At 41.6% G+C, this 16357-nt stretch overlaps 1 protein-coding gene across 1 annotated transcript in view; it reads left to right on the top strand.

Annotated features, from left to right (window-relative positions):
- Positions 1-16357, top strand: part of LOC115117133 (nuclear GTPase SLIP-GC-like) — a 48223-nt gene that overhangs the window by 12140 nt on the left and 19726 nt on the right. Inside the window, exons 4-16 of the mRNA XM_065010958.1 lie at positions 543-632; positions 786-874; positions 968-1046; positions 1467-1515; positions 1863-1949; positions 2415-2508; positions 3577-3799; positions 6291-6518; positions 12951-13151; positions 13364-13624; positions 13951-14044; positions 14584-14705; positions 14787-14960. Of these exons, the coding sequence (XP_064867030.1) occupies positions 543-632; positions 786-874; positions 968-1046; positions 1467-1515; positions 1863-1949; positions 2415-2508; positions 3577-3799; positions 6291-6518; positions 12951-13151; positions 13364-13624; positions 13951-14044; positions 14584-14705; positions 14787-14960 (1791 nt within the window). The remainder of the gene's footprint in view (positions 1-542; positions 633-785; positions 875-967; positions 1047-1466; positions 1516-1862; positions 1950-2414; positions 2509-3576; positions 3800-6290; positions 6519-12950; positions 13152-13363; positions 13625-13950; positions 14045-14583; positions 14706-14786; positions 14961-16357) is intronic.

Below are 16357 nucleotides of genomic sequence, written 5' to 3'. Positions count from 1 at the left end.
AATGTTAGTGAAAAACAAACATTTAAAAAAATAAAATGCTACAGTACATTCTGAGATTACTGTGCGTTAGTCGTTCGAAGTAAACAACGCCATCAACCAAGGTTGTGGTCACGTCCCATCTACCTAGCGGGTGGTATCTGCATTTGCTATGAATGCTGGACTTTGTGGTGCACTATGTGGTGCACTATGTGGTGCACTTTGTGGTGCACTTTGTGGTGCACTTTGTGGTGCACTATGTGGTGCACTATGTGGTGCACTTTGTGGTGCACTTTGTGGTGCACTATGTGGTGCACTATGAGCAGACGAATGTCCAGGAAGTCAAAACTTCCTGATTCTACCAGTGAAATTAAAATGCGCTTGTTCTAGCTTGTGGTTTGGATAATGTTGATGTTTATGACAGAAACGTAATGTTGATAATATATTGCACAAACACCATGTGTATGTGACCAATATAATTTGATTTGTTGTAACTAGTCTGAACTGTTATTGTACCGTTCTTGTTCTTTGCCTAACAACTAGAGAATTGTGTTTTTTAACTGCAGAAACAGAAGCAACCCGATGACGATAAGAACATTCAAGCGGCCACGTGGTCATCAGTATCCATTAAGGCCTCCAAGAGTTCCTCAGAAAATGTACCATCTTTACCCTCCTATATAACCATATACAGTACATGAAATCTCAGCCCAAGTACAATTAACTAAACCAAATGCATAGTGTTTTATTTCGATCAGTATACAGACCTTTATATCTGTCACCCTATAACTCAACACGGCTTCTGTCCCCAGGTTACTGGTGAGATGGTCAACCAAGAGTCTTGTCAAAAGGCCATCATAAAACCCAGAAATCAACCTCCTAAACAAGCAGAGACTAAAAGGTAAGAAACACATCATTTCTTTATTCATCACTGACTACATATAATGTCCCGTTGGTGTCAACAAAATGACAATTGCTGTGACTCTGTTGCCAGGTCATTGGTTAAACTCTTAGGTACAGGAAGTGTGCCCACAACGAACACCTCTGGAATGGGGAAAACAGTGTTTGACCAGGTGGGTAAAATCTAGATCTCATTTGTCCGTGGTCACAGCTAAGGCATCACTTCTCGGCACTGCTTGGATATGTTTTAGGCAATTTTACAGAGATGAATTATCATACATTATGATAGCAGTGCACTCCACAGGGACTAAAATTATACATTAAGATAATGACAATCAAATATATTTAGCAAGCGCTTTCTCATAGTCACAACACTATACAGCATAGCAAACATTCAATCTATAAACACCAGTCAGTGAAAACAACATACAGGAAGAAACCCAAATTATTAATAAAGAAAATGCATCTGAAACTAAAGCAAGAAAAGCACAGATATAGGCTACATAGAAGGTAACAATTGGGATATGTTTGTGTTGTAAGTTTTGTGGAGCAATTCCTTCGTTAACCTGTTGATTATCTATGTGTTTCTTCAGAGTGAACCCTCGACCAGTAAAATACGCCCTCTTCAAGTGAATATCCCAAGTAAAAAGCACTGATGTTTCAGAACTCCACTTACAGAAAAATTATGCTAAAATACTAGTTCTAGAAAATGACAAGGAGGAAAATGTAGTGATACTATGTTTCCAAAACATATAATAAAACTCACTCAGTTAAGCATTGAATTATGAGATACTTTACACTTGAGTTGCACGTACCCTTTGTACCATGTACCATATGTATACAGTAAGTAAACAATCTGAAATGATTTTTCACAGACTGATACAACTCATTTGCTTAACAGAATTGGCTATAACGAGATTGGAAGATATGTGACTGCTGCTGGATGATTTTTGTATTAATTAATAAAAGACGTTTCCAACTGTTTCCAGGCAAAAGGAAATCTGATGAGGCCCATGCAAACAAACAAAGAAAGAAACGACAACGTGTTGCTGCGTCCAGAATAACTGAGACATTTGGTAGGTGGATGAAGGTGTTTATATGAACCACAATCATTTTAAGAAACACTTGTTTAATTGGAAACCATTTAACATGATATATTGAAGACATTCCTAATTGAGAATCATACAAATGTACATGACTGACAGTTCACTGTTCACTGTTTGCATGTTGCACAGTAGGACAAGCTACAATTGCAGTTCACTCCAAAATCAACGTTTGTCAGTGGTGTTATAGAGTGCATTGATCTGCTCTCGTAGCCATCTCTCTAACAGTAGTAAATACATGGTTGTTTGAGTGGAGTACTCCTTTAACTCAACACATAATGTCAGCAACAGCAACATTTTATCTCCGTTTTTGATATAGCAGATCTGAATGTCACTGCATTCCTCTTGTTATTTCCCTATAATATCCTTTCCACCTTTATAAACATGTTGACACAACAAGATTATAGCTGGTTGGTGACCTGTGTTTAACTCTGCCAGAAACTGAAACCAAGACAGAGGTGAAGAAGATCATGCAACGTGTCAAAAACAAACTTGATGATCTGCCTTCTACGAAACTCATTGACTTCCTCAGGTAAGTATAACTTTACAAAATGTTTTACCCCTTTTTCTCCCCAATTGGTAGTTACAGTCTTGTCCCATCGCTGCAACTTCCGTACGGACTCAGGAGAGGGATGTGTGTTCTCTGAAACACAACCCCTCCAAGCCGCACTGCTTCTTATCACAATGCTCGCTTAACCTGGAAGCCAGCCGCACCAATGTGTTGGAGGAAACACCTGGTGACCGTGTCAGCGTGCATGCGCCCGGCCCACCACAGGAGACTCTACAGCGAGATGGGACAAGGACATCCCAGCTGGCCAAACACCTGGTGACCGTGTCAGCGTGCATGCGCCCGGCCCACCACAGGAGACTCTACAGCGAGATGGGACAAGGACATCCCAGCTGGCCAAACACCTGGTGACCGTGTCAGCGTGCATGGCCCGGCCCACCACAGGAGACTCTACAGCGAGATGGGACAAGGACATCCCAGCTGGCCAAACACCTGGTGACCGTGTCAGCGTGCATGCGCCCGGCCCAGCACAGGAGACTCTACAGCGAGATGGGACAAGGCCATCCCAGCTGGCCAAACACCTGGTGACCGTGTCAGCGTGCATGCGCCCGGCCCAGCACAGGAGACTCTACAGCGAGATGGGACAAGGACATCCCAGCTGGCCAAACACCTGGTGACCGTGTCAGCGTGCATGCGCCCGCCCAGCACAGGAGACTCTACAGCGAGATGGGACAAGGACATCCCAGCTGGCCAAACACCTGGTGACCGTGTCAGCGTGCATGCGCCCGGCCCACCACAGGAGACTCTACAGCGAGATGGGACAAGGACATCCCAGCTGGCCAAACCCTTCCCTAACTTAGATGACGTTGGGCCAATTGTGCACCACCTCGTGGGTTTCCCGGTCGCGGCCAGCTGCGACACAGCCTGGGATCAAACCAGGATCTGTAGTAACACAGCTAGCACTGCGATGCAGGGCCTTAGACTGCTGTGCCACTCGGGAGGCTCCAGGTATGCATTTTTAAATGTGGGGGGATGCATACAGGCCACTAAATTGCTTTAATTGTTTTTGTTTTTGTCTTTCATTTTTAACAGAGGTAAAATCCAAACTTTGGAGAAAGACAAAAAAGAGATAGTGGGTGTTTTTGGGAAGACTGGAGCTGGTAAGAGCTTCTTGATTAACACCATCTTGGGTGAGACGACATTGCTGCCCTCTGGAAACCAAGGGGCATGCACATCGGTCATGATTCAGGTGGAGGCCAATATGACAGACTCGGACTCTAAATACATCGCAGAGATTGAGTTCATGACAGAGGAGGTAATAGCATCTGTCATCTGTTTATATCCTAATCTCACAATGTTTTAGAAGTGGTGTCTTGATGAACAGTACATTTAATGAAAGGCTTCTTTGAAACATATCAAGGCCACTAAAACTAAGATCTAAATCGAGGTCTGTCATTGACCCAATTGACACCTTCCATTAACTAAGAAGAAGTATTGATAAAAGCAACAACGATACAATGTAGCCTAACATTGCCTGCAAAAGGCACAGATTTGAGGGGGATTTTCTTGCTATGTGCACTGGTCCTTTTAAATTTCAATTCCATGTTGCACATAAAAATATGAATGCTACGATCGGGTCACTTGCAGCTGTGCTCCGAATTGATGATTATTTGGGTGGTTCCAGCTGTGGGCATGTGGGCAGGGTTGAAATCTAAACTAAACCCAAGGGAAACTGTTACACACCCTATGTTCCTTTCTCAAATCTCTGTTTTGGAAGATACTGACCTCATGAGGAGGTGAAATCACTGGCAAAATGGTTGTGCGCTACAAAGCGCTGAGGTTGTCTACCAGCTGGTTTCACCCGGCAACGTTGACCTACAGATACATTTTGGGTGGGAAAGAGGGAGTGAGCACAGATTTTTATGCTAATCAACACCATCTACACAGGAGGTGTGAATTGTAGGGAATTGCCACACGCCATGTGTTAAATTTGACATTTTTACATTTTGGTAATTTAGCAGACGCTCTTATCCAGAGCGGCTTACAGGAGCAATTAGGGTGAAGTGCCTTACTCAAGGGCACATGGGCAGTTACTGGCCCAACCTCTTAACCGCTAGGCTACCACCCAGCGCACTAAATAGAAGCCATTAGCCATTAGTCAAAAAATATTACCAAAATTAAGAATGTGACTGCTGAAGCAAGTCACACTAAAACGTCAGAAATAAGTAAAAGATTGAGAGTGTGACTGCTGAAGCAAGTCACATTAATCATTATTTTACAGTATAGAGGAAACAGAGTGATAGCATGTTGCAGGTAATAAGCCAGCAGGGTTTGTGGAGCTGATGATTAGAATGCATACAAGTCACACTCCTTCATTTGTGAGTAACCTCAAAGACTGGGCCACCAACAAACATGTTAACAATAGAGAAAATGCATCCCGTGACATTTTCACATGCAAATAGCACTCCATTTACATGATCTGTAGTTCTTTAGTAATGACTCAGTGGCAGAATGAGAGTTCATCAGAGTGGCCAGCACGCAGGCTCAACATGATGGCTAATTCAACTCTCTGATTGGTGTAAGGTGCTTCGCTAAATGTGTTATACAATCAGGACAAGATGGAAAGGGTTAAACACTTTGATGTTCTGACAGATATGAGGAAACAAAGGTTTTATACAAATAGAGAGCTAGATTCCCACTGCAGTATCTGATAGGCTTCATTCCTGTAGTTCTTAGGTATGTATGAGAGTTGATCAGAAACTGTGCTACCTGCCACAGAACGTTATTTAAGGATGAACAAGTTATAAGGGTGCACACTGCGGTACCTTCCACAGTAAAGGGGTAAAGGGACGGGATGTGCCCTTGCGCATAATGTTTCTTGCACAGTAACATGGTAAAGGGTGTGCCCACCTGGAAACAGCAAACAGTGGTTTCTAGCCACAATTCTAAACCTCTGTGGGAGGGGAAGGGAGTTGATGTTGAGAGAGCCTAGTAGTGACTATAATAAATAGTTTAGTTGCCATAGTGTAATAGTGAAAGCAGGCAGTAGTAGTAGTAGTAGTAATAGTAGTGGTACTAGTAAAAGGCCTAATAGCAGAGCAGTAATTGTAGTAACAGCAGTAGTAAGTTGCGAGTGAGTGTGGCTCATAATTAGTCAGATTGCAGTGATGCTGGTCTGTAGCCTCTTGGGCTGATCTGTAGCCTCTTGGGCTGATCTGTAGCCTCTTGGGCTGGTCTGTAGCCTCTTGGTCTGGTCTGTAGCCTCTTGGGCTGGTCTGTAGCCTCTTGGGCTGATCTGTAGCCTCTTGGGCTGGTCTGTAGCCTCTTGGGCTGGTCTGTAGCCTCTTGGGCTGATCTGTAGCCTCTTGGGCTGGTCTGTAGCCTCTTGGGCTGGTCTGTAGCCTCTGGGCTGATCTCTGCCTCTTGGGCTGGTCTGTAGCCTCTTGGGCTGGTCTGTAGCCTCTTGGGCTAATCTGTAGCCTCTTGGGCTGGTCTGTAGCCTCTTGGGCTGGTCTGTAGCCTCTTGGGCTGATCTGTAGCCTCTTGGGCTGGTCTGTAGCCTCTTGGGCTGATCTGTAGCCTCTTGGGCTGGTCTGTAGCCTCTTGGGCTGGTCTGTAGCCTCTTGGGCCATCCCAAGCTTCTTGTGTGTAAATCTTTAGTTTTGGCATACCGCCTTTTGTTTCCTATTTGTATACTATGTGTTGGTCACCATTTGGGGGGCTAGGTAGTTTCATAACACAGGACTTAGTTTTCAAATGAAGAGAGTATGCATTACACATTTGTAATGGTTTTACATTTTAATTAGGAATGGAAAGAGGAGCTATGGTCAATCTTCAGAGACAGATCTTACAAGGATGGAAATGATGAAGACCATGAAAGGGATGACGACGATGACGATGATGATGGAAAGATAACATCTTTGTATGGAAAAGATGGACGTGGGGCAACCTTAGAAGAACTAATGGACAGGAAGCACTTCAGAGAAATTCCAGAGTTTCGTTTATCAGTCAAGAAAATATTTGTATGTGACACAGTAAGTTACTGTCATGCTAGTTCACTTCTATGAAGATTGGGAGCTTTGGTGAAAATCATTGTTTTCAAAAATCATTTTAGGAAGGTAACCACAACTGATTGCAAATTATATTAAATCATGTATTTATTCCCTTACCAAAAAACTGGCTTCTGGCAAACAGTTGTGGCAAACCTTTGGCCAATTTGGCACAAATTTGCAGCAAGCGCATATTTTCACATGCAAATTATTTGCGGCAAACTACTGCGGCAAATTTGCAGAGACTTGTGAACTTGTGGCAAACAATTCTGAAAAGCTGGTGGCAAAAATGAAACTGTTTGCTGCAAACATAGTATACATATGAAATGAAATCCGGTTTTTGGTTAGTCATTGTTAACATTGAAATATTGTATCTACGTAAACCAAATCACATTCACTTTAAATGACTTGCTTCTCACAGACAACTAAACCAAACATACTAAAATGACTAAATGTACTAAACATGTATGCAATGTCTTAACAGATCAAATGAATCTAATTCAACTTGAAGTGAGCATGCTAATGACGATAAGAGCAAAGACCAGATATTTAGCAAATAAATGGTTTATTTTGTATTTTTATGTACAGTAGCTACAACATCTACATGAGAGAAATTTGAACACTAAGGGGATGTTGATATTAGGATGTTTAAAAGGGCAAATACATGCATGTACATGAGCCAAGTGACAATTGAGCAATAGCTTTCAACCAATGGAAGTTTAAAAGATAATTAACAAAATTTGATTCATGAAAATAACAAAACTAAATCAAACCCAGTTCAGAACTATTGCCTTTTTAAGTGAACTTTGGAAGTCCTTCATCCAAACCTTGTTGAATGCATGCACTAAAACAATCAGAAAACACACAACAAAAACAAAATTAAGATACTGAAAAGATTTTCTATTTTGGCATCTTAAAAGGTAGGCTCAGCGGCTAATGGCCAGGTTTGGCTTTGGAAAAACTGGGTCAGCAGTTACAAAGTTGCCTTGATATTGCAATGCTTCTCACTGAAACTGGCATTCTATATATTTTTCAGCAAGGAAACAATTCTTGCTTGGATGAGACGACACTTTTATAAATGCTATATAAACAAACAAAGTATTGAGAATAAACTGGGACTAAGGTCTACTAAAAACAAATACATTTAAATGTGTGGCCAACTGTTCCTAGAGATCCACAGTATACACTATATGTCACTAAGACAGTTGTCTACTAGTTCTCTTCTTCCTGACTCAGGTATACAGAGCATTTGGAAAGTATTCAGACCCCTTGATTTTTTACACATTTTGTTACCTTACAGCTTTAGTTTAAAATCAGATTTTAAAAAATTCCTCAATCTACACACAATACCACATAATGACAAAGCGAAAACAGGTTTTTAGAAATTTGTGCAAATGTATTAAAAATAAACGGATACCTTATTTACATAAGTATTCAGAACCTTTGCTATAAGACTCAAAATTGAGCTCAGGTGTATCCTGTTTCCATTGATGATCCTTGAGATGTTTCTACAACTTGATTGGAGTCCATCTGTGGCAAATACAATTGATTGGACATGATTTGGAGAGGCACACATCTGTCTATATAAGGTCCCACAGTTGACAGTGCATGTCAGAGCAAACACCAAGCCATGAGGTCAATGGAAATGTCCGTAGAGCTCCAAGACAGGATTGTGTTGAGGCACAGATCTGGGGAAGGGTACCAACAAATTTTTGCAGCATTGAAGCTCCCCAAGAACACAGTGGAGTTCCTCTGTGGAGATGGGAGAACCTTCCAGAAGGACAACCATCTCGGCAGCACTCCACCAATCAGGCCTTTATGGTAGAGTGAAAAGACAGAAGCCACTCTTCAGTAAAATGAACTTCACAGCCAGCTTGGAGTTTGCCAGAAGGCACCTAAAGGACTCTGACCATGAGAAACAAAATTATTTTGTCTGATGAAACCAAGATTGAACTCTTTGGCCTGAATGCCAAGCATCACATCTGGAGGAAACCTGGCACCATCCCTATGGTATAGCATGGTAGTGGCAGCAACATGCTGTGGGGATGTTTTTCAGCGGCAGGGACTGGGAGACTAGTCAGGATGAAGGGAAAGATGACAAAGTACAGAGATATCCTTGACGAAAACCTGCTCTAGAGCGCTCAGGACCTCAGACTGGGGTGAAGGTTCACCTTCCAACAGGACAACAACCCTAAGCATCTAGCCAAGACAAACAACGCAGGAGTGGATTCGGGACAAATCTCTGAATGTCCTTAAGTGGCCCAGCCAGAGCCCGGACTTGAACCCGATCAAACATCTCCGGAGAGACCTGAAAATAGCTGTGCAACGATGCTCCCCATCCAACCTGACAGAGCTTGAGAGGATCTGCAGAGAAGAATGGGAGAAACTCACCAAATACAGGTGTGCCAAGCTTGTAGTGTCATATCCAAGAAGACTCAAGGGGTTAATCGCTGCCAAAGGTTTTTCAACAAAGTACTGAGTTAAGGTTCTGAATACTTATGTAATTGTGATATTTATTTTATATACACATTTGCGAACATTTAAAAAAAACTGGGGTATTGTGGGGTATTGTGTGTAGATTGATGAAAAAAACAATTTGATCAATTTTAGAGTAAGTAAGTGAGTAAAACAAAATGTGGAAAAAGTCAAGGGATCTGAATACTTTCAGAATGCAGCGTAAATGCTCCTGAGTGGCGCAGCAGTCTAAGGCACTGAATCAGAGCTTGAGGTGTCACTATGGACACCCTGGTTCAATTCCAGGCTACATCACAACCGGCCATGATTGGGAGTCCCATAGGACAGCGCACAATTGGCCCAGCATAGTCTGGGTTTGGCCAGTGTAGGCCATCATTGTAAAGAAGAATTTGTTCTTAACTCACTTGCCTAGTTAAATAAAGATTACATAAAATATGTCCTGGGTTGAAGAAAAGCAACATAAAATTGAGTTATGCCTAATAAGGCAAGTCATATTATTTTTCCAAAATGTAATATTGTTAACTTCATATCAACACTATGCATGCAAGAAGCCTTGACCTGGTGTACACATATTTATCTGTCCTCAGATCAAGATGGCGTTCTGCATTAGCATCGAACAGCCCCCGTGATATGCAGCTGTTCAGGGAAGCTAGAAACTGTTATACACAGGCAGTTAGAAAAGCCAAGGCTAGCTTTTTCAAGCAGAAATTTGCTTCCTGCAACACTAACTCTAAAAAGTTCTGGGACACTGTAAAGTCCATGGAGAATAAGAACACCTCCTCCCAGCTGCCCACTGCACTGAAGATAGGAAACACTGTCACCACTGATAAATCCACCATAATTGAGAATTTCAATAAGCATTTTTCTACGGCTGGCCATGCTTTCCACCTGGCAACTCCTACCCCGGTCAACAGCACTGCACCCCCAACAGCAACTCGCCCAAGCCTTCCCCATTTCTCCTTCTCCCAAATCCATTCAGCTGAAGTTCTGAAAGAGCTGAAAAATCTGGACCCCTACAAATCAGCCGGGCTAGACAATCTGGACCCTTTCTTTCTAAAATGATCTGCCGAAATTGTTGCCACCCCTATTACTAGCCTGTTCAACCTCTCTTTCGTGTCATCTGAGATTCCCAAAGATTGGAAAGCAGCTGCGGTCATCCCCTCTTCAAAGGGGGACACTCTTGACCCAAACTGCTACAGACCTATATCTATCCTACCATGCCTTTCTAAGGTCTTCGAAAGCCAAGTCAACAAACAGATTACCGACCATTTCGAATCTCACCATACCTTCTCTGCTATGCAATCTGGTTTCAGAGCTGGTCATGGGTGCACCTCAGCCACGCTCAAGGTCCTAAACGATATCTTAACCGCCATCGATAAGAAACATTACTGTGCAGCCGTATTCATTGATCTGGCCAAGGCTTTCGACTCTGTCAACCACCACATCCTCATCGGCAGACTCGACAGCCTTGGTTTCTCAAATGATTGCCTCGCCTGGTTCACCAACTACTTCTCTGATAGAGTTCAGTGTGTCAAATCGGAGGGTCTGCTGTCCGGACCTCTGGCAGTCTCTATGGGGGTGCCACAAGGTTCAATTCTTGGACCGACTCTCTTCTCTGTATACATCAATGAGGTCGCTCTTGCTGCTGGTGAGTCTCTGATCCACCTCTACGCAGACGACACCATTCTGTATACTTCCGGCCCTTCTTTGGACACTGTGTTAACAACCCTCCAGGCAAGCTTCAATGCCATACAACTCTCCTTCCGTGGCCTCCAATTGCTCTTAAATACAAGTAAAACTAAATGCATGCTCTTCAACCGATCGCTACCTGCACCTACCCGCCTGTCCAACATCACTACTCTGGACGGCTCTGACTTAGAATACGTGGACAACTACAAATACTTAGGTGTCTGGTTAGACTGTAAACTCTCCTTCCAGACCCATATCAAACATCTCCAATCCAAAGTTAAATCTAGAATTGGCTTCCTATTTCGCAACAAAGCATCCTTCACTCATGCTGCCAAACATACCCTTGTAAAATTGACCATCCTACCAATCCTCGACTTTGGCGATGTCATTTACAAAATAGCCTCCAATACCCTACTCAACAAATTGGATGCAGTCTATCACAGTGCAATCCGTTTTGTCACCAAAGCCCCATATACTACCCACCATTGCGACCTGTACGCTCTCCTTGGCTGGCCCTCGCTTCATACTCGTCGCCAAACCCACTGGCTCCATGTCATCTACAAGTCCATGCTAGGTAAAGCTCCGCCTTATCTCAGTTCACTGGTCACGATGGCATCTCCCACCTGTAGCACACGCTCCAGCAGGTATATCTCTCTGGTCACCCCCAAAACCAATTCTTTCTTTGGCCGCCTCTCCTTCCAGTTCTCTGCTGCCAATGACTGGAACGAACTACAAAAATCTCTTAAATTGGAAGCACTTATCTCCCTCACTAGCTTTAAGCACCAACTGTCAGAGCATCTTACGGATTGCTGCACCTGTACATAGCCCACCTATGGTTTAGCCCAAACAACTACCTCTTTCCCAACTGTATTTAATTTATTTATTTATTTTGCTCCTTTGCACCCCATTATTAACAACTGGAACCCAAAATACACTCACCATGAGCACCCACTAATTTTGCCAAAGAAGAGGCAAAAAAAAGAAAAACCCACACCAAACATAAAGACAGTATGCAACCCAAAATGAAATCAGACAAAGGAATATATTTTCTATAAATCAAATAGGGAGCGCCAACTACAGGTGTTGACCCTACACATCTCTCAAGACAACTAGAACACTGGGCCAGGCACTCTTAAATAGCACCTGGGCCAGCATAGCTGAAACACCTTCCCACTAAAGAGGTGGCAACCAGCACAGGTGTAACACATACTGACTAACGAGGGGACACCAATCGGTGCCCTATGTGCTAATGTGCTAAAGCCCAACCTCAAAACATAAATGGAAAAACCAAAGCCTGTAACAAGCTTGAAGATGATAAACTAATTTATCACTCAGAAAACGTGTTATGAGTGAGTGCACCACAAGCATCTTTCCAGGGTGTTAATGAATCCTCCTCCAACACCACGGGTAGGGGAAGGGTATCCATCTGCAAAAGTGAAGGCTTGCTTTGATGTCAAGTCAGCTCATATTGTTGCTACCTTAGCTGTTGTGCTAGCTAACATGCTGGTGAACAGAGCCACTAGCATATTGACATGCATATTGATATTAAAAGACAGAAATGTATTCACCAAAAAAATATGTGTTTAGGCATATCATTAGTTAGCTAGCTAGCTAGCTATCACATTAATTGTGAAAAAATAAGATAGCTAATGTTAGCTAGCTAAGCGCTAGCCAGTCAGGGGTGCTGACAGATTAAAACTGATATAAACTAAATGTGTTTCACTGTATCCCATAAAACATGACATTGCTAACTAGGCATCAATTAGCTAACACAATTTTAAAGTTTATTAAGATGTTTAAGTAATAAGTTAGACACTCACCGGACAACTTTGGTAGGTAGCTAGCTAGATAAATGGAAACCAAGCTTCCTACAGATTTTTCTAATCCCCTTGATTTGTCGTCAATAGATACAGGTCTTGGAATTCATGTGTTCACCAGAAGCGGCTTCTAGTAAACTCTTTGCCACTAGTGGGAATAAATATTATTGTGGCCAAAGGTTTGCCACAAACTCATCACTAGCGGCAAACATTTGCAAACTTCTGGCAACATTTCGTGGCCCACTATGTAGTTTGCAGCAAATTTGCCACAAACTTGCGATAAGTTTGCCACAACAAATTCCCTTTTGTAAGCGATTGATGGAAAATATAGAACTACATCTTTTAGGCTCTTTGATCTTTGTCAAAGTGTTCCTTTGGAGAAAATAACTTAGTTTTTTTCACCATTGCATGTAATGATACTTTATTACAATTGCAGGCAAAAAAACTCTCTGAAAAGATAACTTGTTACACACGGAGTGACACACAGAGTGATACATTTAAAAGACAGTATTGGCCGCTTGTGAAGTGTATAACCATCAAGGTGCCAAACTCCAAAGACCTGCTGGAGCATGTTGTGCTGGTTGATCTTCCAGGCAATGGAGACTGCAACAAGAGCAGAGATGAGATGTGGAAATTGGTAATTATTTACAATTCTTATTAGTAATGGTTCGATATTCTATTTAGAATTGTATACAACTTCTAATTTGGTTGATGTTAGATTAACATCATAGGTACAGTTCAATTGATTAAACATATTAGGTAGGCATATGTATGTTATTAATATAATGTGTATTGTGTATTTTACACCATTAATGTTGGATGTTTTAAGTTAATGTTACACTTCTTCAGTTTGTTGGAAACTGCTCTGCTGTGTGGATTGTGAGCGACATTGCAAGAGCAACTTCAGAAAAGGAATCTTGGGAGATTTTAGACAGCACCGTTAGTCTCTTTGGACCTGGTGGAGAATGTCGAAGCATCAGTTTCATCTGCACCAAGACAGACGACATTGAGGAGAATCAAAAGGCTGATGCACGTACCTGTATTTTGCGCAGAAATGAAACAACTAAGAAGCAAGTGAGGGATAAATTCAACAAACAAAAAGAAGTTAAGGTAAATTATGTCTGTCATGGAATTAAATGAAAGCAAGATTACATTGTATACTAAAGCTTTTCATTAGACATTTGTGTTGTCTAATATACAAAACAAACAATTGAGTAATAGGTGCTTATTTGTATTTATGGTAAGAAAGGTAAGAAAGTTGTTCTAATCTGATATTTATCAGTCATATCAAAATCTTCAAAATGTATTTAATTGTTTAAAAAATTGTTGAAGCACAACTGTTTGCATGAGCATAATGAATATAGATTTGAGCTTGCAAAATGTCAGTGTGTGGACATGATTTAATTGTCTGTCATTGTCTCATAAACACCTTTCAGAAACACTTCAGTGGGGGAAAGGATTTCCTTCAGGTGTTTACTGTGAGTTCCAAGGAATACCAAAAGGAAAAGCATTTGCAACAAGAAGAGACAGGTACGATAACTGAACGTTCTTATTGATTCTACAACATAGAGACAATTGTGTCCCCTATTTTTATGCCTATGCATTTTTTGAGATAGTTTGTGTTGTTAATTACTTTACATAGCAACAAACTTCACCTAAGCAGCACATTTGAGTATGACCTGTCGTAGCTGGAAACTTTAAACATGCAATATGTCTTAATCAATTACAATTACAAGTGCAACCTGGACCATATGATCCTCAATAATGTGTGTATACATACAGCATGCTAAGCTATCCTCATATCCTCTGAAACATTTCACTATATTCTATATTCTTCTCGGGAAATAACATTCTGCTCTTTTGACCACTACTAAGCGCTGATTCCTAATTTAAATTCTGCATGCATAAATAGGATTATGCCCATAATCAATAATTCAGTTAATCAAACTCAAACAGAAATAGGAAAATTAAATGATCAAGAAGTGAATCCAGGATCAATAAGAGCATCAAAGAACACTGACCTCAACCAAAGGTAGAAATAAATATCTGGTTTTGAACTGATGTTGCAGAAATACCCAAACTTCAGGAATTTCTCAGAAATCTCAATGATCGTCGCACAAAGACTTCAGTTTATGTTTCTGGAGCCTATGGGATCCTCTCTTTGATAGAAGGAGCCAAAAGCAGCGACATGGTATTGTACTTACAGCATGTTAATATACTCCTTATATGTGAATCAGTGTATTATATTGATTATGTTGAGTTTGGATTTCAGACAGACCGCAAAGAAGAGGTGTGCCAGGTTCTTGAACAGAGGCTCAAGGATGAGATCAAGTCCATTGGTCAAACTATGGATGAGGCTTATGAGACTTTTGAACAATGCCTCTCAGAAGGAGTTCGACAGTCAGAAGAATCATGCGAGAAATTAATGAATAAAGTGATAGCACCAGTAAGCTACTTTTTTTTTAAAGAACGTTTTAAGAATAGCCACTTTTGCACTGTCACCCTACACTGAGTTTGCCAAATATTAGGAACACCTTCCTAATATTGAGTTGCACCCGGTCTCTTTTGCCCTCAGAACAGCCTCAATTTGTCGGGGCATGGACTCTACAAGGTGTCAAAAGTGCTTCACAGGGTTGCTGGCCCATGTTGACTCCAATGCTTTCCACAGTTGTTCAAGTTGTCTGGATGTCCTTTGGGTGGTGGACCATCCTTGATACACACGGGAAACTGTTGAGTGTGAAAAACCCAGCAGCGTTGCAGTTCTTGACACAAACCGGTGCGCCTGGCACCTATAAACATACCCCGTTCAAAGGCACTCAATCATTTGTCTTACCGATTCACCCTCTGAATGGCACACATACACAATCCATGTCTCAATTGTCTCAAGGCTTAAAAATCCTTCTTTAACCTGTCTCCTCACCTTCATCTACATTGATTGAAGTGGATTTAACAAGTGAGATTAATAAGGAATGATAGCTTTTAGCTGGATTCACCTGGTCAGTCTTTGTCATGGAAAGAGCAGGTGTTCTTAATGTTTTGTAAAATCATTGTACAGTATATCTGTGCTAGCCAGTTTGTGCTAGTGCCAGAGAAGCTGAAAATCAAGAGACTCAACCAGGATCCCCAAAGCGATGTGATTTACTTCTTGTAACTCAGTTTACCGTGAGATAGAAACATAAGGTAAATGGGAGAGTAATCTTTCATGGACGGATGTAAGTAACATAACCGGTATTGGCAGCATCTGATAACAGAGTGTGGGATGCGCCGACTAACAGGGAAAGAACGTTTTGCTTTCCGGTAAGGAGATTTATTTCCTTCTTATTGCATTTGAGCCAATAAGTTGTGTTGTCACAAAGTAGGGTTGATATACAGAAGATAGCCCTATGTAGCAAAAGACCAAATCCATATTATGGAACAGATCAAATAAGCAAAGAGAAACAACAGCCCATCATTACTTTACTTTAAGACAAGAAGGTCAGTCAACCCGGAAAATGTCAAGAACTTTGAAAGTTTCTTCAAGTGCAGTTGCAAAAACCACCAAGCACTGTGATGAAACTGGTTCTCATGAGGCTTGTCACAGCAAAGGAAGACCCAGATTTACCTCGGCTGCAGAGGATAAGTTTATTAGAGTTACCAGAAATCTGCACTTAACTACATCTCCAAATGCAGCCCAAAAAATGCTTCACAGAGTTCAAGTAACAGACATCTCAACATCAACTGTTCAGAGGAGACTGCGTGAATTAGGCCTTCATGGTTGAATTGCTGCAACAAAACCACTACTAAAGGACACCAATAAGAAGAAGAGACTTGATTGGGCCAAGAAACATGAGCAATGGAAGTTAG

Source organism: Oncorhynchus nerka, linkage group LG26 (assembly GCF_034236695.1).
Source record: "Oncorhynchus nerka isolate Pitt River linkage group LG26, Oner_Uvic_2.0, whole genome shotgun sequence".
NCBI lineage: Eukaryota > Metazoa > Chordata > Actinopteri > Salmoniformes > Salmonidae > Oncorhynchus > Oncorhynchus nerka.
Note: the sequence above shows the minus strand (reverse complement) of the source record. Positions and strands in the feature narration are given on the sequence as shown.